This window comes from Eleginops maclovinus, chromosome 5, assembly GCF_036324505.1.
Source record: "Eleginops maclovinus isolate JMC-PN-2008 ecotype Puerto Natales chromosome 5, JC_Emac_rtc_rv5, whole genome shotgun sequence".
Taxonomy (NCBI): Eukaryota; Metazoa; Chordata; class Actinopteri; order Perciformes; family Eleginopidae; genus Eleginops; species Eleginops maclovinus.
Genome location: NC_086353.1, coordinates 27807503 through 27834574, shown reverse-complemented (window position 1 = coordinate 27834574; position 27072 = coordinate 27807503). Strand labels below are relative to the sequence as shown.

The 27072-nt window shown below is 42.2% G+C and overlaps 1 protein-coding gene across 1 annotated transcript; it reads left to right on the top strand.

Moving 5' to 3' along the window:
- patl1 (PAT1 homolog 1, processing body mRNA decay factor) lies at window positions 1–26775 on the top strand. The gene is made up of 20 exons (XM_063884281.1): window positions 1–97; window positions 2367–2472; window positions 2755–2970; window positions 3265–3525; window positions 5289–5377; window positions 5552–5632; window positions 5759–5959; window positions 6273–6374; window positions 6589–6675; window positions 10947–11164; window positions 11258–11402; window positions 11956–12073; window positions 12463–12560; window positions 12994–13053; window positions 15168–15313; window positions 15434–15593; window positions 16025–16150; window positions 25817–25908; window positions 26067–26216; window positions 26449–26775. The coding sequence occupies exons 1-20, from the start codon at window positions 83–85 to the stop codon at window positions 26468–26470; spliced, it is 2493 nt and encodes an 830-aa protein (XP_063740351.1). The 5' UTR covers window positions 1–82; the 3' UTR covers window positions 26471–26775.
- Window positions 26776–27072: the final 297 nt, after the last annotated feature.

Below are 27072 nucleotides of genomic sequence, written 5' to 3'. Positions count from 1 at the left end.
GAGACGTCCTGGCTGCCTGCGTCACTTGCGCGCCGATACGCTCCCTTCCTATGCACTTCTTTTCCCGAAAGCCTAAAGATAGATGTTTCGATTTCAGGTGAGTGTTTTACCCCGAATCCGATTAATCCTTTCCCTGTGACAATGGCACATGGTAAACTGAGGTCTGACAGTAATTACAGACAGTTTGATTTCTATTGTGCATGGTGTCTATTGTTTATGCGACTGCTGAATCCAATGCGGTTGGCGGCCTGTGAGGCAGCCCGCTTGCCTGGTGGCATAAGCCAGGGGTGAGGGCTGCCTTCCAACGGGCAGTGTTTTATTAATAAATCTCCGGCATGAAAGGAAAATCTTAAAAAGCCACCAGCTGTGTCTTAACATTAACATGCGGGTTAGTTTTAAAGAAGCAGTTTTATGTCGACGTGGGTCTTGCGTGATTTAACGTCAGCATTAGCATTGTGGCTAACGGCTACTCCTGCTCCCTCCAGGTTGTCTCTTTATTCATAGTGTTGAAACTTGGTAGTTTAAAGGGGAGATACTAACAGTTACACTTAAAGTTATCTAAATATTATGGTCTTGATGTAATGCTTTTCTCAGTGAGTATTCCTCATCGGATCCTATACTCTACGTTACTAGTGCAGTTGGACCAGTCTGAAGTGAAACTGGATTCTTAGCCAACTCATTCTGCACTTTCTTCATTAATTTGCCACATTTTGACCTCTACCGTGCATCAGTGCAATGCTATTTTTCATGTTAACATGTCAAGCCCAAACAATTGTTAAACTTAGGCTCATGGCCAACAGTTGGGACTCACATTGATCATCACACTTATTAATATGGTGCATGTGGCATTATCACCACTATACTAGGGCAGTGTATTCATGCACTGATAGCCCAGGTTCATTTACATTTAGCTTCCCTCATAATTTAAGAAACACAGTGGGAAGCTGACAAATAATAAATAAAATAAAATACACAGTATTAACCCCTTGTGTAGTCACGCAGTAACCCATCATCTTTCTTCATGAATCGACTTTAGACCTACAGGTTTATTCAGGTGGCCATTTACTTAAACCAGGGTTGTCCAAACGTTTTTCACAGAGGGCCATATACTGAACAATATTCGGAGAGCTGGGCCACTTATAGAGGTGAATATTGCCTCATAAGTTAATTTATAAGTTAGCAAAATAAATCAAATGTAGGTGAATAATGCACGATACTTGGAAATGCTTTCAGAAAAAAACGCCTACATCCCAGCTCTCTTTAGGGTTTCATTAATTTTGCTGGCAGCTCATTCCTTAAAACAGAAGCCTCAGATTGCTGATAATAAGAGTAAACATGAAGGTTACATTTTAAGCTTGTTATAGAATTAAGTTATTGGGGTTTTTTTTATCAACGAAGATTTGTTAGAAAATGTTTTACATTTTAAATGACTACATTTATTAGAAATTTGGGCTCATTAATATATTTGAGAAGTACAATATAAGACAAGCAAAAGTTTAATTTGTGGGCCATATTGCATTATACTTTTAGCATTTGCTGAGGGCCAATTCAAAATGGCCTGCGGGCCGCATTTGGCCCCCGGGCCGTAGTTTGGACACCCCTGACTTAAACCATTATGGCTTCGGTTCACCGGATGACCTGTGCACAAATAACTAAATGAAAGACTTCTTAAATTCTAATGAAGTTCCTTCCCATGATGCTGTTCCGCATGAGCAGTGACCTCACTTCTGTCTCACTCTTATCTGTCTGTCAGACCACGCTCAGTATTATTATAACATTATACATAGTACATATATAACATTTATAAATGTTTTGTCTTTCATAAATAGTATTAGATTTGACATTGTTGACCCTCTATAGAAGGCCCACATATATAGTATACAATATTTGTTCTATATGGATGAACATACAATTGAATTTTCCTTTTTTTGAATTACAATAATGTTTGTCAATTATAGTATGTCAGACTTAAAAGAAGATCAGTCTGTCAAGAATACTGCAATAAGTCTATAGTTCATTATTCAAATCATTGTTCATCATATCTCTAGCTCTGGTATTACCAGTGCTAGAGACACTAGTGATAGAAGGGATTTACATGTCCAGGGCCATTGTTTTGTTATTGCATAAAATCCATAATGTTCTTGCAACATTTGAATGATCCTTTATCGAAGTCCCAACCTCTCAGTACACATCTGCTTCATGAGATGTTTAACAATCTTAATCTTGTCATTAATTATATTCTTCTTTGTTTTTTTACCAAACCATTCCTGTTTCCTCCCTATCCTTTCTGTAATCTCCATGACTCCCTTCCTCCCCGAACCTTCCACTCACTCTGTCTCTTGGCCCTTCATCTGGTTTCCCTGCAGTCCCTGGATGAAGACTGTACGTTGGAGGAGGAAGATGATGGGCTGATAGAAGAGGAAGATGAAATCGATCAGTTTAACGATGACACCTTCGGAGCAGGGGCCATTGGTGAGTTATGCGTACAATGTATTGGAAAGTAGTTAGCCTATTACAAAACTCAATTCTGAACATAACCATTATCTGGTTCGCAGTATAGCCCTCCTGTCCAGCCTGACAGTGAACAGAGGATACTGTGTCCTTAGATGCTCTTGATTGATGTTGGTCGCCTTCATTAAACACCGTAGCACTACTCTGATTGGGAAACTATTTATTTTTCTTAAATGTGTCAATGTTGTATGCAACAAAAAAAGACATCACTAGCAATGACTCTGTCTGTCTCCTTTCTTTCAGATGATGACTGGCAGGAGGAACACAAACGCCTCGCTGGCCTCGATGACGGCTCCGGGCTAGGAGCAGGGCTCGGGGGAGGAGGGGGAATGGGAGGAGAATCAGATTTGGGAGGGGCCTTTGATTCATCCTCCTCCCATCACCATTCCTCTGCGGGCCAACTCCCCCTTCCACCTTCCCTTAAATTCTCCTTATCTTCCTCTGGACTGCCTCCACCAGGTCAGTGACGTAGTTATGGAAATGCCGCTAGCAGACAGTCGTGTTCCTCTCTCTGCTAGATTTCAGTATTCCTTACTTAACTGGAGATTTTCTGTTTTTGTGAATGCCTAATATCTTTTATTTGCGATTTTCTGAAAGTGAAAAATTGTTTTTAGGTCAAGTTGTTCGGAAAAATGAAAAGTAATTGTTACTCTTCAAGCTTTTGTTTTCTTGACATATTGTTAAATATAATATGAAGAGCAAAAAAAAAAGATAGACTTGGTTGGACAATCCTAAGTAAAACTGTTGTTTCAGATGTGGAGGATCGAGCAGGGGAAGGTGGCTTGGCTGAGTCCCTAGCCAGACTCATCCTGGAGGCTGATCCAGCCATTGCTGGGGTGGGAGCAGCTGAGAGACCTGCTCCACTCCCCAGCTCTTCAGGATCCAGCCTATCCATTTTGCAAGGCCTGGAGAATCCAATGGTCCTGCCCCAGCCCACCTCCATTCCACATCTCAATCAACTACACCAGCATCCCCATCATCCCCAGCACCAGCTGCCTCCTGGGCCCTCCTCAGGTCAGAATCAATGTATTGGTTGTATCAGCCACTCAGATAGCCAACATAACCATGGTCATTTACTAGCATAACTCTTATATCTACAGTGGAGGAAAAAAGTATTTGATCCCCTGCCAATTTAGTTAGTTTACCCACTTACAAGGAAATTAACAGTCTGTCATTTTTAATGTAGGTTTATTTTAACAGTGAGAGACAGAATATCAAAAAATATCCAGAAATGTAGATTAAAAAAAGATATACATTTGAAATGCGTTTAATTGGGGGAAATAAGTATTTGAACCTCTTGCAAAACATGCCTTAGTTCTTGGTGGAGATAGCCTTGTTGGACAGCACAGAGGTCAGATGCTTCTTGTAGTTGGTCACCAGGTTTGCACACATCTCAGGAGGGATTTTGGTCCTCTCCTCTCTGCAGGTCCTCTCAAAATCCTTAAGGTTTGGAGGCTGATGCTTGGCCACTGGAAGCTTCAGCTCCCTCCACAGATTTTCTATGGGATGGAGGTCCGGAGCTTGGCTAGGCCCCTCCATCACCTTAATGGGCTTCTTCTGTAGCCACTCCTTAGTTGCCTTGGCCGTATGTTTTGGGTCATTGTCGTGCTGGAAGACCTATCCATGTCCCATTTTCAGTGTCCTCACTGATGGAAGGAGGTTATCAGCCAATATTTTATGATATATGGCCCCCTCCATCATCCCCTCAATGCCGTGAACTGCCCTGTCCCCTTAGCAGAGAAACACCCCCAAAGCATCATGTTTCCACCTCCATGCTTGATGCTGGGGATGGTGTTCTTGGGGTCATAGTCAGCATTTCTCTTCCTCCAAACACGACATGTGGAGTTGATGCCAAAGATCTGGATGTTGGTCTCATCTGACCACATCACCTTCTCAGAAGCCTTCTCTGAATCATTCAGAGGATCACTGGCAGACTTCAGACGGCCTGTACATGTGCCTTCTTGAGCAGGGGACCTTGCAGGCTCTGCAGGGTTGTAATCCATTATGGTGCAGTGTGTTACCAATAGTTTTCTTGGTGACTGTGGTCCCAGCTGCCTTCTGATCATTAACCAGTCCTTCCTGTGTAGTTCTTGGCTGACCCCTCACCTTTCTCATGATCATTGATCGTGGAGCCCCAGACCGAGGGCGATTGATGGTCATTTTGTGCTTCTTCCATCTTCTAATAATCAAACCAGTTGTCTCTCTCTCACCAAGCTGCTTGCTGGTGGTCTTGTCTTCTATTCCAGTCTTGTGCTGGTCTACAATCTGCTCCCTGATGTCCTTAAACATTAGTTCCACCAAGATCACAAGACCTGTCTTTGGTCTTGTCATTGTGGAGTGGCTGTTATCTGATTTATTGACTGTGGACAGGTGTCTTATATCCAGGTAATGAGTTGACATCAGGAGTACTTTCTTAAAGCGAGAGGACTTATTTAAGCGGTCTGTTGGAGCCAGAATTCTTGTTGGTTGCAAGGGGATCAAATACTTATTTCCCCCACCGTATATATAATATTTTTTTAATGGAATGCGTGTCTACCCCCACAAAAATATAAAGCATTTGTTAGATTGATTTCGATATTTTGCCCTTATCTGTAGAACAGATTCTTTTTCATTTGTTTGCTGTCCAAGGACAATCTCATGGTGTTTTTTCAAATGTACTTCAGACACAACACACTTTTTTAGGTTACTATGTGACAATGTGTTTTACCCTCTGTGTATTTCTTCTATTAAAATCTGCTGTGTTCTGCTGTACCCTGTTGTACCCGGTTCTTCTCCAGGCCTTTCTCCCGGCCCCCCCTCCTCCTCCATGCTCAGCTACCAACAGCAGCAGCACTTGCTGCGTAGAGGAACTGGTCCTATGGCCCAGGTTTGGGGTTTTAATTATTTGTGGAATTAGGATTGAAATCATTTCCTGGATTTGAGTTCATGCTGTTTAATTTATTTGTATTACTTGTTGTTTGCCGTTACAATTATTTCAACCTTGTTGGTATAAAATCTGTTTTTTGTCGACTGTTAATTACATTTCTGTCATTATCTCTAGATGAACTCTCACAGTATCTGGGAGAACAGTATGGGTTTTGGGCCCCTCAGTATGACCCCTGGACTGATTACACACATGGAAGTAAGGGACACCGGCTTTTTCAAACTTTCTCTTCACTGTATGGAACGATCCATCACAACCCGATATATTTCTCCACTCTATTTCCAGTTCAGTATTAACTAATATTTTATTCCTCTTCCTCTTCAGGATAGTCCACTAATGTCTATAATCAAAGAGGTAGGCCTTCCTAAACGTCCTCCTCAGGGTAGGAGCGATGAGGGACGGGATTTGTCAGAGAGGGTCCCACCTCCACGCTCTTCGTCCCCTGTGATTGGCTCCCCTCCTGTGAGGGCAGTGCCTATTGGTACCCCGCCAAAACAGCCAATGAGCCATGCCCTGAATCATCAGGTGAATCAGAGACCACTTGTACCTCTTTCTCAAGTTTTTCCTGACAGATGTCCTTCAACCATTCCCCCTTTTCAAGTTTTCCAAGGATAAAATCACTGAATGAATGTTAATTGGCTTTGGTAGGATCCAAATGTCTTTTTTAAAATACACTTAATAGAGCATCTACCCCAGTGTTTCTTGTATCCTACCACTAGAGGTCCTGAAGTCAGAAATGTTCAAAAGTGAATCATGGAGGCCGAACAGCTGTTGGGATGCTACTTTCCTGTAGTTGGCTTTGTCTCTTTTAACCCTGTGTGTGTCCGTGTGTTTGTAGATCCACCATCCCACGGCAGTTCATGTGAGAGCCCCGATCCAGCACAGATACCCTCCTCCTTTCCCCGAGCGCCTGTCACCCAACACCCTCCTCAATCTAGCTGTAAGTGTTCCTCTACCCGCCCTCCCCTCCGTTTCTCATTGTGTGCACATTAATCCAAACAGCATCACAGGGCTGCTTTTAGGTTTGATGTTGCAAAAAAAGTGAACACATGATTGTTTCTGTGAGTATATGCATGAACAGCTTGAACATTCGGTCTGAAGTACAACCTCAATTTTCATGTCTGTGAACATATCGTTGTACTGTTTTTGTCCAGAACTCCCCACTGTGCCGCGGCCCGTTCCCCCCCGGAGTGGGTTCTGTTCTGTCTCAGATTCAGCGGGCCCAGCTGCTCAACTCTCAGGTTGGTGCCATAGACAGTCAATTAATCCGATAAATAGGCTGAAAATTAGTCGAGCTAAATTTAAGATTCAAGATTCAAGAAGCTTTATTTATCCCGAGGGAAATTGAGGTGCAACAGTTCAATACAAAGAAGGAAGGAGAAATATACACTCAATATAACTAAACTACTAAATATACATCAAATATTACTAAATATAAACTAAAATAACTAAGTATAAACTAAGTATAACTAAATATAAACTAAATGTATCAACAAATTTAGTTAGAAACAAGAACAATTAATTATTGATTAATTACCATACCTCTGATAGAGCATTCAAATGAAGAGGGATATTCAGTTTTTACTTCCACACCAGTGACATTTAGAGAAATTCAAATGTTTGTGTCCTTTCTGTACTGTTTATTCAGAAGTACTTAAGGCGAGACACTACCGGTGAATAGAGTAATTTTTTAACTTGAATATATAACCATGAAACTTCTCCAGTTAATTCCTTACATTAAGACAATTGTTTATTGTATTACAAGTTCTCTGAAATAGCTTGTTTAAATATGCAAATTTGCCATTGTCTAGTTAAATATGCGCATATGTTTAATACATTTCGGGAACACAATTCTGAACATTGGATAAAGTCAGGTTCAGAATTCTTGTTTCATTTTGTAGTCATATTTGACTCTAAAGTTTTTACAGAAGCGATTTTGGATATCTCTTTTTATCACTCCATAAATCAGAAAATACTGTCAATAGCAGTAAAATATCCAATTTTGCCATGGTTTTAGGTATAAAATGTTATATAAATCAGGCTATGAATGATCTATGAACAAAGCCTTCTGTAAAAACCTTCAGAATATTGTGAAGAATAAAACTGGAAGGTTTGGTGTATGTACGTGCTACTGAAGTGGACATTTCTCGCCCCGAATATGAGAAAAAGCTCATTTTGAGATTTTTTTTTATTGAAAGACACCACAGCAAAACAATATCTAATTTAATCCTTAACAACAACAATATTGAAGATATACAACACATTTCAACTGAAAACTGAGTAACACAGCATATGACCTGAACAGAACCACAGTAACACACACACTGCCACCAGAGGAAATGCCACCCTAGTTAGTTGTATGTCCGTCATAACACAGCCGACTGACATACTACAACTAGTCCATGCCTGCTCCATAAGTAGGCCCCTCCTGCATCTCCTGCTGATGTCTTTACAGTTTTTTTGCTGTGCTTAGACCCATGTTCCTATGTTTTAAACTGGCAGATGTAACAGCCTCAGCTTTAGAAATTCTAAGCAAATCGGTTTCTCTCATTGCGCTGACAGTAACAAGTAGCTGTGCTCTGAAGCCACAACCTCTCCATAACAGCGAGCATGGCAGAGGAACCTTCATTAAAAGTAGAGATGGCTCAACCCTGCTTTTCCCCACAAAGACCGTTTTTGGACACGGCGGCCATATTAGGGAGTTGAGGCACTCGTTGGCCTTTTGAGTACCTCCATGCTGCATTCTCTGTAGCAGGCTGTCACTTGACATGGGGTGGTAAACAGGGATAAGCTTCTCCCCCACCTGTCACTTTAAAAAGTTTCCAGCATGGTCTTTGTGGCTACCAGGTGTTTCCCCATTATCGTCTGCTTTCCTATACCAACACCAGGAGGGATTGCACCTGGTGTGTAAGGGGCTGGCATCAGTAGACATGCCGTGGAGACCTGCCCATATTTCTGCCTTCATCTGATCGATTGAACCCTGGTTGTTCAGAATTGCCCCCCTGTAATCATTTTGCAAAGTTTGCATTTATTTGCAGTCAGCTTCCCTACACCTGTCCCTCCTAACTTTCTCTGTGAACTCATTTTTCGCAGTGCTGTACCCATGCGCTTGTGGGCATGATTGGTGCACTCTAACTTTAGAACTTCATGCCCAGGGTATGGGTTCAGTACAACCACCTCCCTGAATGCTGCGCTATCCCCATCTGACAACATCTTGGTGTATCGCACCTGGTGGCGATTCACCGACCTGGCCCACATCCTCTTGGCTGACTCCTGCTTTTTTTTGCACAATCAACTTGTGTGTTTTGCCAGCTATCATAATCCTGCTCTGTAATGTTTTGCTCTTGCTTGGCATTTTCCTTTAGAGCACAAGCATGGCAATAGGATGATGGGACTTAATAGTCTATCACCAATCCTGTAAGGAGGTCAATGCACACACCCATACCATAATGAGATGTGAAGCCTCGCTTTTGCCATGTGCAATTTATATCTGCATCCTCCCTCAGCAACTCTGCCACATCTGGGTCCACATCTGCATAAGCTTGCCTTGGCTGCTCCCTGGTCCTGTGCCGTGACTGTAGGCCTCTCTCAATTTCTGCCACTAATTAGAGAGAAAAATACTTCTTGTCCTTGAATGTCCTGATAAGTTATACTCTGTTCTCAATAGACTGTCTATTTGACTAAGATACATTATTTTAAAATTATCCACCTGTGTCCACTCTGCCACTGAAAGGTAAAGTCTCTACTCTAAAAGTAAAACTGACAAATACTCAATGAAATGGAACTTTATTATACTGTAGGTCAGATGGTAGCTAAAGTAGAGCCTGCAGTCAGGGCCCAATGAAACGATATAAAAATAATGTAGTAATTACATGCAATATTATATAGTTTAAATAATAATAATAATTGTCTACACTGCGAGGAAAAAGGTAGCTCAACACCACCCTTCATTAGTTTCTGATGTTATTCATAATGCCATATGTTGCAGCCACAGAGAGAGAAAGACTGAGCGAGAGACAGAGAGAGCGAAAGGAGTGGAGCGTTTCTCGTTTCCCCGCAGCTTCAAGTTTATTTGGTCTCAATCCTGTTTCCATACCTGTCACTCTCTTGTCGTGTCTCTGACAAGTTTTGAGATGAAGTGCGGGAATCCCCAACACTTTACTGATTTTTTTTTTAGAGCTGCATAGCCCATGCCTAACTCGTGCGCTAAGAGCACCATTTGCACATTTACATCAAATGTGACATTCTTCCTGGTTTCGTCTTGCAGACGCATAGATGTATTAAAACTTTTGCGATAACTATCGCACAGACTGCATTCTAAAAGTAAACTGCTACAGAAGCCATGGTTTTGCGGATCGATATTCACAATGATGTCCCTGAGCAATTTGGACAAATCAACCCTGTGAGGAGTTCATTCAAACGTGCTACATGAATAATCAGCCACAGCTGTGTTGCGCTATCTGAACCCTCCTGTTTTTCTGCTGACAGTTTGCGCATCGAAGCACTACGTGAAGGTATCTCATGTTTAGAGTCGTTTGTTTTTTGTTCTACCTTGCTTCGGGCAAGCGACAATTGTTGTCGTTTTCTCTTTGAAAGTTGTCTTCGCTTTTCTTTTGCCATTTTGAGATATTAAATGTCCCACAGAAAGCTAAACTAGGTCTTGTCATAGCACATCACGTGACGACGCATGTGAACGAATCACGTTGTCAGAAATTGACACCAGCCAATGAGATTTCGTTTTTTGGATTAAAGCCCCCTTTGTAGTTTCACGATTGGTTGCTGATACAATGGAAATGACCATATTTGGATCCGATGACATTGTGCAAGAGAGGACGGAGCTTTACAACGATACCTTTGATTACATGGTGCAGACAGCGGTCGCTATACTATATGTTGTGTTAGAATGCTAAACTTCGGGTGAATTTAGGAGAAATATACAGACGCAAATAGACAAACTATAGTAAAATAAACACCTAAATGTGTATTTTGTATATTTTCCTTCCAAAAGCCTGAAAGAAAACATGTTATGGAATCAAAATAGCACAAAATCTCAAAATTGACCAGTACATGAAAAATGATGTTTTTGCCTGCCGTGTCTCGCCTTAATGAGATAAAAGATATCTTCAGCCCAGCTTTGCATTAAGACTATAAACAGGAGGAGACAACATCAGCACAACTGACTGATAACACGTTCATTTCAAAGTAGCTAGCTTTTTTATTGTAGACATCTTTTTGCCACCTCCATTTTATAACGCATCGATGCTTTAAACCTCCACATGGTTTTGTTTCGTGGTTTTAAAAATGCTTTAATCTGTTCAGCTTCTGTTAAACACGGAACTTATTTCAGACGTCTAACCACAAACAAGTTCGGAAAGGAACCGGAAGTGGTAAAATGCTAATACATACCCAGCTTTTAGGACTCTTTCCTGCACCACAGGATCTGGAACTCTTGAACAGTAGACTCCTACATCACAGGGCTAGTTATCTCACACTATGTCCGGCTCTCTCTCAGGTGGCTGGTTTTCCTCGTGGCGGTCCAGCGCCTCCCTTGTTACCAGGCGGGGGTTTCAGGCCTTTCTACGGGGGGCCACCTCCTCCACTCGGTCACAGAATGGGCCCTCCGCCCCCACATTGCCCCCCCAACCACACACCAACAATCCGGCACAACACCACCCACCTCCACCCACAGCACCGCCGCATGCTCACGCAGCGAATGCAGAACCGGGGAGTGTAAGTGAGAGTGTATGAATGCTGTCCAACATACTGTGCATTCTGAAGGACCCTAGGGAGACATGTCATGTTTGTGTGTCTCACACCCTGTAGGGACCGTGGCAGGCCAGGAGGGGACCGGCGCAGCAGGGACCCCTACAGTAACCTTATGAGTCAGAAAGAGAAAGAATGGGTTACCAAGATTCAGATGATGCAGCTGCAAAGTACTGACCCCTACCTTGATGACTACTACTATCAGGTGGGTTTTCTATTCAGCACCCTGTTTGCTGCAGTCATGTAGGGGCTGGAAAATGGTTTCAAGTGCAGAGTCCTCTGTACAAGCAACCTGGAAACTTGGCTTAATGTAGACGTAATCCTAGACGCAATGTTTTGGTTTACATTTTTCATGAGGGTCAGTTTTTGGACAGTTTGTAGCTGATTGAGCACTATATTAATAATGACAACTCAAAGAATGCATGTGAACACTGATGTCAATTTCAGTGTGTTGAATATTTTCTATTGGAACGCAAAGGCAGGATGAATATATTTTAAAAAGTGGTGTGTGTGTGTGTGTGTGTGTGTGTGTGTGTGTGTGTGTGTGTGTGTGTGTGTGTGTGTGTGTGTGTGTGTGTGTGTGTGTGTGTGTGTGTGTGTGTGTGTGTGTGTGTGTGTGTGTGTGTGTGTGTGTGTGTGTGTGTGTGTGTGTGTGTGTGTGTGTGTGTGTGTGTGTGTGTGTGTGTGTGTGTGTGTGTGTGTGTGTGTGTGTGTGTGTGTGTGTGTGTGTGTGTGTGTGTGTGTGTGTGTGTGTGTAGAACTACTATGAGAAGATGGAGAAGCGTCAGGAAAGAGAGCGAGACAGCAGCAAGAAGGAACACACCACCAAACTGATCACTCCACAGGTCGCCAAGGTGGAGCACACCTACAGACCAGGTAAATGCTGAGGGAACACAAAGAGGGATGAAGTGCAGCCACCGGCTCACTGCACATAACCCCTGAATAAACAATGATTCGACTCACTATTTTTATTTAAAAATGACTGCATTGCTTTCACTGAGTCAAATGAGTCTTCTGCTGCGTACCAACGGCTGAAATGACCGGACTTCTTTCTGTGCATTGATGTGACTCCACATGGTCCCTTGATTAGAGCATCCTTGGCTAGTCTGCTATTCGGAAAAAGTGCAGACCGCTGACTGTCCAAATTGACCAATCAGAATTGAGTATTCAACTAAGCCATGTAGTAAGCCAGAATATGATGTCACCTCTATAGTACGTGATCACAAACGGAACACAGGAGAATATTGACATGTGTGTGTCTGCAGTTCAGTTTGCAGGCTCTCTGGGTAAGCTGACGGTCTCCAGCGTCAACAACCCTCGCAAGATGATCGATGCTGTGGTGACGAGTCGCACCGATGACGAGGTCTGTTAGCATGTTTCTGTTTTTAATCCAAGCAACTGCTCTTTAGTAAGGATAAGACGAAGCAAAGAGGTTATATTGAAGGTTAGCAGTATGAGGCATGGTGTAGAAGAGATTAAGGCTGCTTCACAGTAACAGCTACAGACCCCCCCCCCCCCCCCCCCCCCCACTGTGAGGCTGCGGCAGGAGCGGCTGAGATGGCCTGGCTTTAGTCTGATAGACAGAATGCCGGCTGCCTTGTGATTGGTCAGTGGTAAATATGTTTTGTGTAAAAGTATTAGAGGCACCATTATCTGGGGGGCTGACGGCTCACCTTCATGTAGTTCTGCTCTTTCTAGTTTGAATAGTTCTGTACCTTATTCACTGTGATTGTCTCTCTAGTATTCTCTCTGGTTGGCTATGAAGTCTTATTGGTTGGTGTCTTGTCTGTCCCCAGGAGAAGAGAGAGAAGCAGGTTTGGAATAAGAGGCGACAGATCCTCTACACTGTGGAGAAGGTAAGACGAGGATGGATGTAGCACATGTTCATCAGAATCAGAATACCTTTAATCGTCCCATAGAGGGAACATTTTCATTTCTACAGCCGAAAGAGCCGAAGATAGCTTAATATTACACCCAAGATACAAAAAAATATGTATACAGTGGGGCAAAAAAGTATTTAGTCAGCCACCAATTGTGCAAGTTCTCCCATTTAAAAAGATGAGAGAGGCCTGTAATTTTTATCATAGGTACACTTCAACTATGAGAGACAGAATGAGAAAAGAAAATCCAGGAAATCACATTGTAGGATTTTTAATGAATTAATTGGTAAATTCCTCGGTAAAATAAGTATTTGGTCACCTACAAACAAGCAAGATTTCTGGCTCTCACAGACCTGTAACTTCTTCTTTAAGAGGCTCCTCTGTCCTCCGCTCGTTACCTGTATTAATGGCACCTTTTTGAACTCGTTATCAGTATAAAAGACACCTGTCCACAACCTCAAACAGTCATACTCCAAACTCCACTATGGCCAAGACCAAAGAGCTGTCAAAGGAGACCAGAGACAAAATTGTAGACCTGCACCAGGCTGGGAAAAGTGAATCTGCAATAGGTAAGCAGCTTGGTGTGAAGAAATCAACTGTGGGAGCAATTATTAGAAAATGGAAGACATACAAGACCACTGCTAATCTCCCTTGATCTGGGGCTCCACGCAAGATCTCACCCCGTGGAGTCAAAATGATCACAAGAACGGTGAGCAAAAATCCCAGAACCACACGGGGGGACCTAGTGAATGACCTGCAGAGAGCTGGGACCAAAGTAACAGAGGCTACCATCAGTAACACACTACGCCGCCAGGGACTTAAATCCTGCAGTTCCAGACGTGTCCCCCTGCTTAAGTCAGTACATGTCCAGGCCCGTCTGAAGTTTGCTAGAGGGCATTTGGATGATCCAGAAGAGGATTGGGAGAATGTCATATGGTCAGATGAAACCAAAATAGAACTTTTTGGTAAAAACTCAACTCGTTGTGTTTGGAGGAGAAAGAATGCAGAGTTGCATCCAAAGAACACCATACCTACTGTGAAGCATGGGGGTGGAAACATCATGCTTTGGGGCTGTTTTTCTGCAAAGGGACCAGGACGACTGATCCGTGTAAAGGAAAGAATGAATGGGGCCATGTATCGTGATATTTTGAGTGAAAACCTCCTTCCATCAGCAAGGGCACTGAAGATGAAGCGTGGCTGGGTCTTTCAGCATGACAATGATCCCAAACACACCGCCAGGGCAACGAAGGAGTGGCTTCGTAAGAAGCATTTCAAGGTCCTGGAGTGGCCTAGCCAGTCTCCAGATCTCAACCCCATAGAAAATCTTTAGAGGGAGTTGAAAGTCCGTGTTGCCCAGCGACAGCCCCAATACATCACTGCTTTAGAGGAGATCTGCATGGAGGAATGGGCCAAAATACCAGCAACAGTGTGGGAAACCTTGTGAAGACTTACAGAAAACGTTTGACCTCATTTGACGTCATTGCCAACAAAGGGTATATAACAAAGTATTGAGATGAACTTTTGTTATTGACCAAATACTTATTTTCCACAATAATTTGAAAATAAATTCATTAAAAATCAGACAATGTGATTTTCTGGATTTTCTTTTCTCATTCTGTCTCTCATAGTTGAGGTATACCTATGATACAAATTACAGGCCTCTCTCATCTTTTTAAATGGGAGAACTTGCACAATTGGTGGCTGACTAAATACTTTTTTGCCCCACTGTACAAGAATCACACAATTTACAAAATACACAAAAATAGACCTCAGAAAACATTCTGAGTATAGCAGCCAGATGTGTATTGCACAGTTATTAACACAACAGGGGGTGTTATAGTCAGTGTTGTAATATGTGTGGGGGTCTACCGGGGGCCATGATGGTTAAAGAGTCTGATCGCTGCAGGAAGGACTTGCCATCTCTCCGTGAGACACTGAAGGTGCAGAAGCCTGTCGCTGAAGGAGCTGCACTGTGCGGACAGGGTGTCTTGGAGGGGGTGGGACACATTCATCAACAGAAAACACATCTGGATCCTGATTACACGCGTTTGACTCTTTTGTCTTTCCCTCTAACTACGTCTGTCCTCCAGATGTACAGCTTGCTGCTGGAAGTTCAAGACTTTGAGAAGCGTTTTGTCCAGGCGCCGGAGGAGGACAGGGAGGCTCTGCTGGAGCAGCACAAGAGCCGAACCCTGCAGCTGTGCAATGCTCTGCGGGAGAAGGAGTGGGACGACAGGTAGACAAATAGCTGCACCTCGCAAACCTTATTATTCATCTTGCTACTGTGTACAAACTACATGTCACACAGCAGTATGTGAGAGCCTGTCTTTGCTTTCTTTTTGTCCTCTTGATTTAGAGTGAGTGATGAGCAGTGTGTAATGATCATGTCAGTAAGGAAGGGCAAGCGCCTCATCTCCAGGCTCCTCCCATTCCTGCCTTCACCCCAGGCTGCCGCCGTTGTCATGGCGATTTCCCGCAACCTTCCTGCCTTGGCCAAAAAGGATAAGCAGGACCAGGTAACGCTTCAGGATACATTTTCACCAAGAGACACAAAGTTAATAACTCTATCTTACTTTTCTACAGAACTGCAGGGTTTCTATTGCATCCATCAGACGGTAGAAAATGTGTTTTGCACGCATTAAACTCACAAATCAGTAAAGATTACTAGTTTGGCTGTCGTATAGCTCAGTGGGTAGAGCTGGCGGCCATATATTGGGGTTGGATCCCCATGCAGTGGACCCAGGTTCAAATCTCCCCATTTTCTCAAACTGCACTGCACTGGTTGCCCAAAAAATCTTAAAAAAAAAAAAGATGACTAGTTTAATTGTAATCTCGTAAAAAGAAGTCTGTGGAGCCGAGCAAAGTAGATGAATAAAAATGTGTTTTGCCAGTTTGTTAATACTATGAAATGCTTTGAGCTTCATCCTCGGTCTCCGCTCTTCTTCAGGTGCTGTGCTGGTTGGTGGAGCCAGTCGCTGCAGTGATCCAGTCTCTGTCCAGCCCCGCCCTCACTGACCTGCTCCAGGAGCTGCAGGGCAACGAGGGCCAGCTGGCCTCAGTACTGCACAACAAGGTACGCTGTGTGTGTGAGGTTGAGTATAAAACCATATTATGATGCATCCGGGTTGGGAGCCCAAGTTATCTGCGACAACGAGCTGTTCTATACCATCATAGAACAGCAGGGGGTTTTAATGGTCCGCGAGCTGTGTGCTCGAGTCTTCCTGTCTATAGGAGCCAAAATTATGAATGTATTATTTAATTGTTTAATTATGCATACAATTTTGATTATGGAATGGAATAGGTTGTTAATCAATTGTGATCTGCACATGCGGTTAAACGATCAGCTGTGATTGCCTCAGCTGGTACAAAAGAGTCCTGCTGAAGATACTCTGGGTTCATTTTGGTTGTGAAGCCATACGGTTTTTTAACCGCTGCGTTGCAGAGAAGTACTGAATTTAACTTTGTTTTTGCATGGTAGTACAATAACCATTAACCCTTTGTTGACTGCCCCGAACATTCCATTTTTTCCACACTTGATGACCTCATGGCACAAATAACCTTACTGTGTGGCCATACTAATTGGCAGAGATGAAATATACACACCATTGTAATCAGAAGAAAGAGCACTTTAACATGGTATAAAACATAAATAATTATGTGTAAAGGTAGCATAATTATTTTTATAAATATGCTCAAAATTAATCCGAAAAAATCATAAAAATTACAGATTTCAACAGAAATGTTATTTTTTCCCTAATTTCTGTTGTAGATAGGGAAAAACATAGAGTATATGACAGACTAGCAAAGTTGTCCCCTACTCAATGAAAAAAAACAGAATCAATTTATCATTTTCTGCTCAAAAGTTATGGTCAATTCATTATGCCCTGTACGTTTGCAGAAAATTATAGAATCTTTACAGAGTAGAATGTCTTCACTGCCCAATTTGACATTTGACCTCAAAATCCAGACAGAATGGTCAAAATAAGTTATTTTGGCCATATATCAATGAGACAGAGCTATATATGGTATGTTTCATTATACTTTAGGACAGGTAATACAAATCCTTCTGGAAAAGAAAGTGTTAACCTTTTAGTGACCGCTGAAAATTTACACCTAAAAAACCCAAATATGTACATTTTAACTTTTTTTTTGTAAACCACCAAAACACCCAACATCAATTTTGATGGTATTTAGTTGATTTATTTGCAAACATAAGTTATTACAAAACATATATTACATACATATATTTTTTTTTAGATGTGGTAACTCAATAAAGAAGTGCAATTATCAATCACGAAAAATAACAATCAATAAACATAAGCAGCAATGGACAAAAAGTCAACCATCAACTAAAAAAGTGCTTCTTATTTAGGATGAAAAGGCATGTCAGTCAATCAATAAAATCTAAGTATTTCCTCCCAGGCATAAGCATTTGTGTAGGTGCAGATTTGTAGCAGGAGGGCATCAGTAAAAAAAAGTTGAAAAAAATCTATGGCTTTGGTCATGGTACCTCGTGTTACTGGTACATCTAGGTGAACACCAGGCTGGCGTACAGGACGGAAAGATGGCAACTGGTTGGGCATGTCTGGATCATCATAGCTAGATGTCTGGACAACAGGTTGATTCACTCGATGTGCAGCTCTCCCTCTCCCTCTCCCTCGTCCTCTCCCTCGTCCTCTCCCTGCGCGCGGTCGCTCTGGCATTTCTTCTGGTGCCTCCCTTTCAGGCTCAGGCTCAGGCTCATCCTCCTCTGAGTCGGTGGCAGAACCAGGAGAAAGTTGAGTTCTAAAAGTTGAGATATAAAAAAAACAATACAAGTTGTTCACAACCTAGGTCAAGGCTAATTCCAGTCAGAAAAGGTGGTAGCAGAAAAGTTGCCACTGTCTACATGTCATTATTTTCTTTCTAGAAGTTGAGATAAAAAAAAAAAATGCAAATTGTTCACAACCTAGGTCAAAGCTAAGTTCAGTCAGAAAAGTTGTAGCAGAAAGGTTGCTTACTTACTAAATGTCATTAGGCTACTTTCTGTCTAGAAGTTGAGAACAAAAATACAAGTTGTTCAAAACCTAGCTCAAGGCTACTTTCAGTCAGAGAAGGTTGCTACTTACTAGGCATCCCATTACTTTCTTATATGCCATTACTTTCTTATAGGGAGCAAAAATAGACATTTCTGGAACTAAACAGAACGAGTAACACTGATATTTATTTATTTATTCAATCCTATATTCAGCTCTTCATCCAGACATGCCCATGGCATATGCTAACAACGCTACAATGTTGGCAAAGGGCTAATTTACCCGCGAGAGATAAAAAAAATAAACAATCACCAGGCACGATTTTTTTTGTTGTGACAGACAAAAAAACACATTATACAAAAGGCACAGTCTACTCTGAGTATTATCCCTCGAAACTATAATGTTTTATGAAGCTGTAAGTAGTCTAAAATACAATCTTGAGTTTCAAGAACTTTATTTGTTTACTCACGTATCATCGTTGTCGTCGTCGTCATGAAAGTCTTCATTCAGTTCACGGTCCAACTCGTACTCTTCTCCACTGGATATACCTCCTATTTCACTGTCTTCACCGCTATTGTCATCATTTGTGTGTTGACAACACATTTCTGCCACCTCAGCAGCTGAAAAACGCACTTGGGGATGCCTACGATCTGACATGTTCATTCAGTGTGCAGCCGCGAAATGAGCCAAACGCGATTCACCTGGCGATTCACGCGAACCTTTCTAGGGCGGGACGATCACAAGATGTAAAATGACATAACTCAGCCAATAGGCTATCAAAACGAACTCAACTACTTGACAGTGATTGGCTAGGTGTTGACAACATATCTACATAGTTTTTTTCATCGGTGAGGTTAAATGCGTGATTCAAACACGGCGAAGACGTCATGGTTCGATATCGAACCAAATTTACATGGGCCGTCAACAAAGGGTTAAAGGAACTCAGATGGCATGCTGATTGATAAGTAAGTCTGGGAGTTTTGCACTGCGCACAGCCACTACACACCCATAGTGTTTTGTGCTGGTTGCGCCTTCAATATATTCTTCATCTTATCCAGGTCCATGTAACCTGGCCTTAGTCATGTTGGCATGTCTTAGGAGTAGGGTGGACTTCACATCCTCTAGGGCAGTTTTTAAAAAACGTTTTAAAGTGAATTGCATGCATCTGGTGCACTTTGAGAGCAACATTAAGATGCTAGATCTAACAGAACTTTGTGTTCTTGGTAAGGGGAGGGGGCACAACTCTCGACACTAATATGAAAAATATATCAATCAATCAAATTATTAAAAATATAACCAATGACAGTAATTTTCATTTTGAAAAGTTCATTTTTAAAAGGAGCATGTGACGTGAATGCCTTTTTTCTTTTCTTTTTTATGTTCATTTGGGTGGGCTTTAAAAACATTTTAAAATAAGCCTAGCTACGCCACTGCTGGATACACAAATACATTATGAATTATTAATGTTTGTTTTTACGAGCTCCCTTGAATTAGCCATAGTTTTTAAGCATTGTGACCAATTGAATTAGAGAAAAGTAGGCTATTGACCAATGAGAAACGAGAAGAGAGCTGGCCCGTTAACTTTTGCAGAGCAAACGTCAATATACAGTGAGGCAAAAAAGTATTTAGTCAGCCACCAATTGTGCAAGTTCTCCCATTTAAAAAGATGAGAGAGGCCTGTAATTTTTATCATAGGTATACCTCAACTATGAGAGACAGAATGAGAAAAAAAAATCCAGGAAATCACATTGTAGGATTTTTAATGAATTAATTGGTAAATTCCTCGGTACAATAAGTATTTGGTCACCTACAAACAAGCAAGATTTCTGGCTCTCACAGACCTGTAACTTCTTCTTTAAGAGGCTCCTCTGTCCTCCACTCGTTACCTGTATTAATGGCACCTTTTTGAACTCGTTATCAGTATAAAAGACACCTGTCAAACAACCTCAAACAGTCATACTCCAAACTCCACTATGGCCAAGACCAAAGAGCTGTCAAAGGAGACCAGAGACACAATTGTAGACCTGCACCAGGCTGGGAAAAGTGAATCTGCAATAGGTAAGCAGCTTGGTGTGAAGAAATCAACTGTGGGAGCAATTATTAGAAAATGGAAGACATACAAGACCACTGATAATCTCCCTCGATCTGGGGCTCCACGCAAGATCTCACCCCGTGGGGTCAAAATGATCACAAGAACGGTGAGCAAAAATCCCAGAACCACACAGGGGGACCTAGTGAATGACCTGCAGAGAGCTGGGACCAAAGTAACAGAGGCTACCATCAGTAACACACTACGCCGCCAGGGACTTAAATCCTGCAGTTCCAGACGTGTCCCCCTGCTTAAGCCAGTACATGTCCAGGCCCGTCTGAAGTTTGCTAGAGGGCATTTGGATGATCCAGAAGAGGATTGGGAGAATGTCATATGGTCAGATGAAACCAAAATAGAACTTTTTGGTAAAAACTCAACTCGTCGTGTTTGGAGGAGAAAGAATGCAGAGTTGCATCCAAAGAACACCATACCTACTGTGAAGCATGGGGGTGGAAACATCATGCTTTGGGGCTGTTTTTCTGCAAAGGGACCAGGACGACTGATCCGTGTAAAGGAAAGAATGAATGGGGCCATGTATCGTGAGATTTTGAGTGAAAACCTCCTTCCATCAGCAAGGGCACTGAAGATGAAGCGTGGCTGGGTCTTTCAGCATGACAATGATCCCAAACACACCGCCAGGGCAACGAAGGAGTGGCTTCGTAAGAAGCATTTCAAAGGTCCTGGAGTGGCCTAGCCAGTCTCCAGATCTCAACCCCATAGAAAATCTTTAGAGGGAGTTGAAAGTCTGTGTTGCCCAGCGACAGCCCCAAAACATCACTGCTTTAGAGGAGATCTGCATGGAGGAATGGGCCAAAATACCAGCAACAGTGTGGGAAAACCTTGTGAAGACTTACAGAAAACGTTTGACCTCTGTCATTGCCAACAAAGGGTATATAACAAAGTATTGAGATGAACTTTTGTTATTGACCAAATACTTATTTTCCACAATAATTTCAAATGAATTCATTAAAAATCCTACAATGTGATTTCCTGGATTTTCTTTTCTCATTCTGTCTCTCATAGTTGAGGTATACCTATGATAAAAATTACAGGCCTCTCTCATCTTTTTAAATGGGAGAACTTGCACAATTGGTGGCTGACTAAATACTTTTTTGCCCCACTGTACATACAGCACTAGTAGGTAGCGGTAGGTAAAAGTTAGCTAACATCCTGGAGGCTCAGCGAAGGTATCCCCTTCTCACTGCATGTGCACTAAAAGTGAGCGCCTACTTTGCATCCTCTTACCTCTGTGCAGTGGCATTTTCACAGATGAAAATACTGAATTCAAAGTACAGAAGCCGCCTTACTGACTGCTGTCTGTAGCTATGAGCCGGAATAAACAGCCCTCACAGACAGCGTTTGAGTTAGTAACAGGACTGTTTGCCCTTTGATGGCATTGTGAAAATTGATGCTGCATATTTTGGAACTCACTGCATTTAGCTCGATGCACTGATAAGGAATTGTGTTAATAACTAGTTTTGATTTTAATGTGAAATGTTGTAACTTGCATGAAGCTTCGGTGGAAGAGCCTCACAGTTGAAAATGGCATGTTATCTGCTCACTGCTGCTCACTGCAAGTTGTTATTTATTTCTTTGTTGTTGTTGCTGTCAACAAAATAGCTTACTCATTCACTCAAACAAATGGAAAATAAGCTACCTACATTTATATTTAGGATTGTAATAAATTAATGAATGAAACTTAAAATGATAGGTATGATGAAAATATAAATATTAATCCTTTCTGACATGTTAGTTATGTTGTGTTCTTCGTTTAATCAAATTGGAAGTTGCACCAAATGATGATGTATGTAATTTAATTGCAATTAGCCTAATTTGAAGGCCTCAAATTGGAAGTACTGTCTTTTTCACTCAATTCTGCAATAGTTAGATCTCATTTTTCACCAAGGCCGAGGTCAGGGATCTCGGGCTTAGAAAGGTTGGTGACCACTGCCCTAAACAAACAATGAAGTGTGTTTCCACATGAGTCCTTTTTGATATTCTCAGATGGATAGGCTGTAGGGAGGGTCCTGCTGCTCGTTTTCAAAGGTATTTCTTAATCTGAAAAGAAGACATTTGTTCTACTAGAATATCTTAAATCAATCTTTCAAAAGTCTTAAATACACATGACACATGACGACAAGGATTTTCTGAAAAAAATCTTTTGACAGTGCAATTTTAAATCAGCAGCATGTGTGGTATCTATCTTGCCATTAGCTGTATGTGCTGTTGTACACCTACAGTTGAGGCCAAAATGATTAGCCCCCCAGGAATTATGGAAATTCTTCCCCATGTTTGCAGCATTGATAACACTTGATATAATCAAACATTCACCAGTGCAATTTAGTAGCTTTTGGTACATTTTGGAATATAAAATAAATGTTTAGGCTTGCTTTATATCAAATATAGTGAAAAATGGGGAGGTCAAAAATATTAGCCCCCATGATGGGGTGGTCAATAATATTACCCCCCCATGTGAATTTTTCTTTCAAAACACTCCTAACAACACCTGAGCATTCAATCAGCATAAAAGGAGTCCAAGGAACAGGGTACTTGAACACATTATTGAGAGGGACTGCTTTTACTCACCATGCCAAAGACAAAGGAAATCAGTCTTGAGCTCAGACAGAAGATGGTGGAGGCTCATGATAAGGGGAAAGGCTATACTGCCACTTCCAAGCGTTTCACAGTGTCTAAAACCGCTGTACGTTGCATCGTTGCCAAGAACGAGAAGACAAATTCTGTAAGAAACAAACCTGGGCGTGGTCGTAAGCGCAAGATTATCAAGAACTCCAGAGAGGAAAATAGTCAGATGTCAGCAAGAAGCCAAAGACCTTTGCCAAAATGATTGTTGCTGACCTGCGCTCTTCTGGAGTTGATGTTTCAAGGAACACAGTTGTGAGGGCTCTCCATCGTGGTGGGCTTCAGGGCCATCGTCCCAGAAGAACCCCTTTTACTCAAAGAGCGGCGTATCAAAGCCAGACTGAGGTTTGCTCGTGAACATTTGAAAGGTAAAGATGAGTTTTGGAAGTCTGTGCTTTGGTCTGATCAGACAAACTGGAACTGTTTGGGCACATGGATGTTGCTTATGTTTGGCGAAGAAAGGGAAAGGCCTTCAACCCTAAGAACACAGTTCCCACAGTTAAAGGTGGTGATGGGAGCATCACGCTGTGGGGCAGTTTTCAGTCTCAGGCACAGGGAGCCTTGTTCGGGTGCATGGCATCATGAACAAAGAAAATGAGGGATAATATGCAGAAATCTGCTCATAGTCTAGCCTTAGGTTGCCGCTGGGTCTTCCAACAAGACAATGACCCAAAGCATACTTAACTGAAGGATACCAAAACCAGGGTCCTGGAGTGGCCATACCTCAATCCTATTGAGAATCTGTGGCGGGCGCTCAAAGTGAATGTCCATGCTCGGAAACCACGCAATTTGGACCAGCTGGAACAATTTGCAATGGAAGAATGGAATAAAATCCCTCAGGAGACCTGTGCCAACCTAGTAAAGAACTACTCTAAGAGGTTGTTGTCAGTGGTGGCTCAGAAAGGGTACACTGTTGACTATTAATGGCCAGGGTGCTAATAATTTTGGATGTATCATTTTTGCCCTTTCTTGTTTCAACTCAGTGTATCAATAAAATATCCGAATCAAACTTAGTCGACATTTTGTCTTTTTTATTTTGTAAACAAATACACTATAAACACTTGTTGTTAATGGTCATTTCCATGGACAAATCAAGAGTTGTGTCTAAATCCATAAGGGGGGCTAATAATTTTGGCCTCAAATGTATGTATGAGCACACTGGTGTTTCTTGGCATATTTTGTAACTATTTCTCAAGGTTTTGCATGGCTGCCAGTGGCACTGGGTCAGTAGTGTTTATTGATGATGTGACATCGGACAGAAGCAGCCGGATGAATTCTGAGTTGTTCAGAGACATACTGTCTGCTCAAATCCAGCCAACTCCAGCCAAATTGATTGGGCGGCGTTTCATAATACAGATGGACAATGACCCAAAACATACAGCCAAAGCAACCCTGGAGTTTGTTAAAGCAAAGAAGTGGAATATTCTTCAAGCCAAGTCAGTCACCTGATCTCAACCCAATTCGCTTTTTGCTAAGCCACACCCTAGAATGCAGACTGGCCAATCACAGCGGAGCCAACAACGAACTCCAACAAAGCTCCGACACTTTCATGACAGCTCTCTATTGACTGTATCTCAGATTTTCGTACTTTTAACACTGATGTTTGTGGACTATAAGAAAGATATGGTTAATTGTTGTGCCTGGGGCACTTGTAAGACTGATAGTCGTTACCCAGAGAGGTTGGAGGGGGGTGTGCGTTTTTTCCCCTTCCCCAAACCAAAATCAAAGCCTGACCTGTGGATTAAATTTAGTGGACGTCCTCACTCTCAGCTGAACCCCTCAAGGATCGACTGGCACACATTGGTGTGTTCTAAGGTAAGACTTTTGTCTTTAACCCTACAGTTAAGTTAAACTATTCGGTATTCTGTGATTTCAATCTATACATTTGGTTGTTGTATTGGCAGAAGATGGGTCGCCTTTTTCTGTCTGTCTTGGCCCTGGCCACAACGATTGCTGTCTCGGGCTGTGGTGTAACTTTGACACCTCTGGGTTTATGCCACTGTTGTGGTAAGCTTGTGGAGGACTGTAGTTCTAGGCTTACAGACATGTTGGCGTTTGTGTCTTACAGAGGTCCAGGGTATGGATAAGCCCGATCATGTGGGCGCAGAACCCTGCAGAGCTAACGAAAGATCACCTCGTTAATTGCAGCTAGCCTGCTAACGTCGCCTATTATGGTTATGATACGCTAGCATATAAGGCTAAATGTTATACGTGCTGTGTGCTTTTGCTTTATAATAACGACGATAGTAGTGAATATAGACCTACCCAGCTTTACAGGAACACTGTTGCTCGTTGACATCATTTGTGCCAGCCTCTGTCTGGACCATCAGCTGATGTGGCAACTCACTTTTTGATTGTGATCTATACGCTTTAACCTCTATTTTGATCGCATTATGCTCATGTTTTGTTGCTTTGAGGTCGTGTATGTAACCCTCAAAGGCATACTGTAAACCTCTCTGTGTACTTCGGTCAGAAACAGCATTTACTGCTTTATAAAAGCCGGATAGCAGTTCAGCTGGAAGAGCTGTCAAAAACGCCATGTTGTAAGTATGTTTGTCAGATTTAGCAACAATAACCAAGGGGGGCGGGGCTTAGCGAAAGGTGAATGGAGCATGCATTGTTAAAGACTAAACTTCAGACAGAAAGGACCACAAACAGCAACTGAAAAACGCTGCGGTAAAGGCCTGGCAGAGCATTAAAAAGGAGGAAACCCAGTGTCTGGTGATGCCCATGAGTTCAACACTTCAGGCAGTTATTGCCAGCAAACCCTGAAATGAAGGGATTGTGTTTACAAAATGCTTTAGTTCCTCACATTTTTATGTAATCTTTTCAACCCACTGAATTAAAGCTGAAAGTCTGCACTTCAACTGCATCTGAATCGTTTCATTTAAAATTCATTGTGGTAACGTACAGAGCCAAAATTAGAAAAACTTTGTCTCTGTCCAAATATTTATGGACCTAACTGTACACAACTCTTGTGTTTGTTTCTGTGCAGTTTGGTGTGACGCTGCTATATCTGATCCTGAGTGAAGGAGAGAGGATGCAAAGCTCTGACTCCAACTGTCAGCTCATGGACGACAATCGATGGTAAGCTGTGCTGTCAATGATGTAAACTACTTTCTCGGGCTGTCTCCAACGTGTCTCTGTTCCCTGAGACAGAACGCTGCTGTCCATTTTATCCTCATCCTTTCTCTCACTCTCACACTAAGTACTCTCTCTCTTATTGCTGTCTGTCATTGATCCAGGACTGAGTTGGTGTTCTCAGTGACGAGGGAGTTGCTCAGCGTCGCCCCCTCATTGCTGTCCCCTCCCCTCTTCACCCCTCCCAACCTGCTCTCCCTCTTCTCGCGCTACGTGGACCGACAGAGGCTGGAGCTGTTACAGGATAAGCTACAGTGAGTTACAAAGTGTCCCCTGGGCTTTGGTTTGTAAAGCAAGCACAAATCTGATGAGCAGAAAGAGTGCGTTTTGGATCTTTAATGTTCTTAGCTTACAGACGGATCATGTCAGCGTAAACGGCAGGGGAATTAGGAGCTACTAAAAATCATTTCCTTTTATTGTTGCATTAATAACACTAGGTGAACACGTCTGAATATCATCTAATGGTTTGTTCTTTACCTTTCTCAGGATCTCTTCTTTGTCCAGGTAGAAGATACAACAGACATCAACACAGCCAACCCCCGCCCCCCTGATGCAGACGTGTGTGTGTGTGTGTGTGTGTGTGTGTGTGTGTGTGTGTCCATGGTGGATTGTATTTTAATGCAGCAGAGTCTTTAGTCAATTTTATTTTCTTTGTGTTTAGTCTCTGGTGTGTTAGTGTGTGTAATTGTGAGTGACTGACAGTGACACAGCGCATGACAGAGAATGGCGACGATAACGAAATCTGCATTTTTAAATATCTTGTTTACGATTATGCCTGTGATGAACCTTCAAATTAAAAAGTATTTCTATTTCTCCTGTTTCCGATCACTCTTCTACTGCTGTAGGCATCAGAGAGCTCTTTGTTCACTCTTCAAACCCTTCAATGAGGGAGATGACATCAGAGTATTTGGTGTTTCAGAATGACTCTATAATAACCCTATTGCAGCCCATTATCCATTGTACACCAATTAGGCTCTCCATTGTTTACCATACACCCGTCTTACCAGCTAGTTTTTACTGCTGCTTATTGTACATCGCTAAACTGTGGTTAACTAGTTGGATGTGTGCGCTTTCCAATGATTACAAAGTTATTGCTTGAAATACCATTTA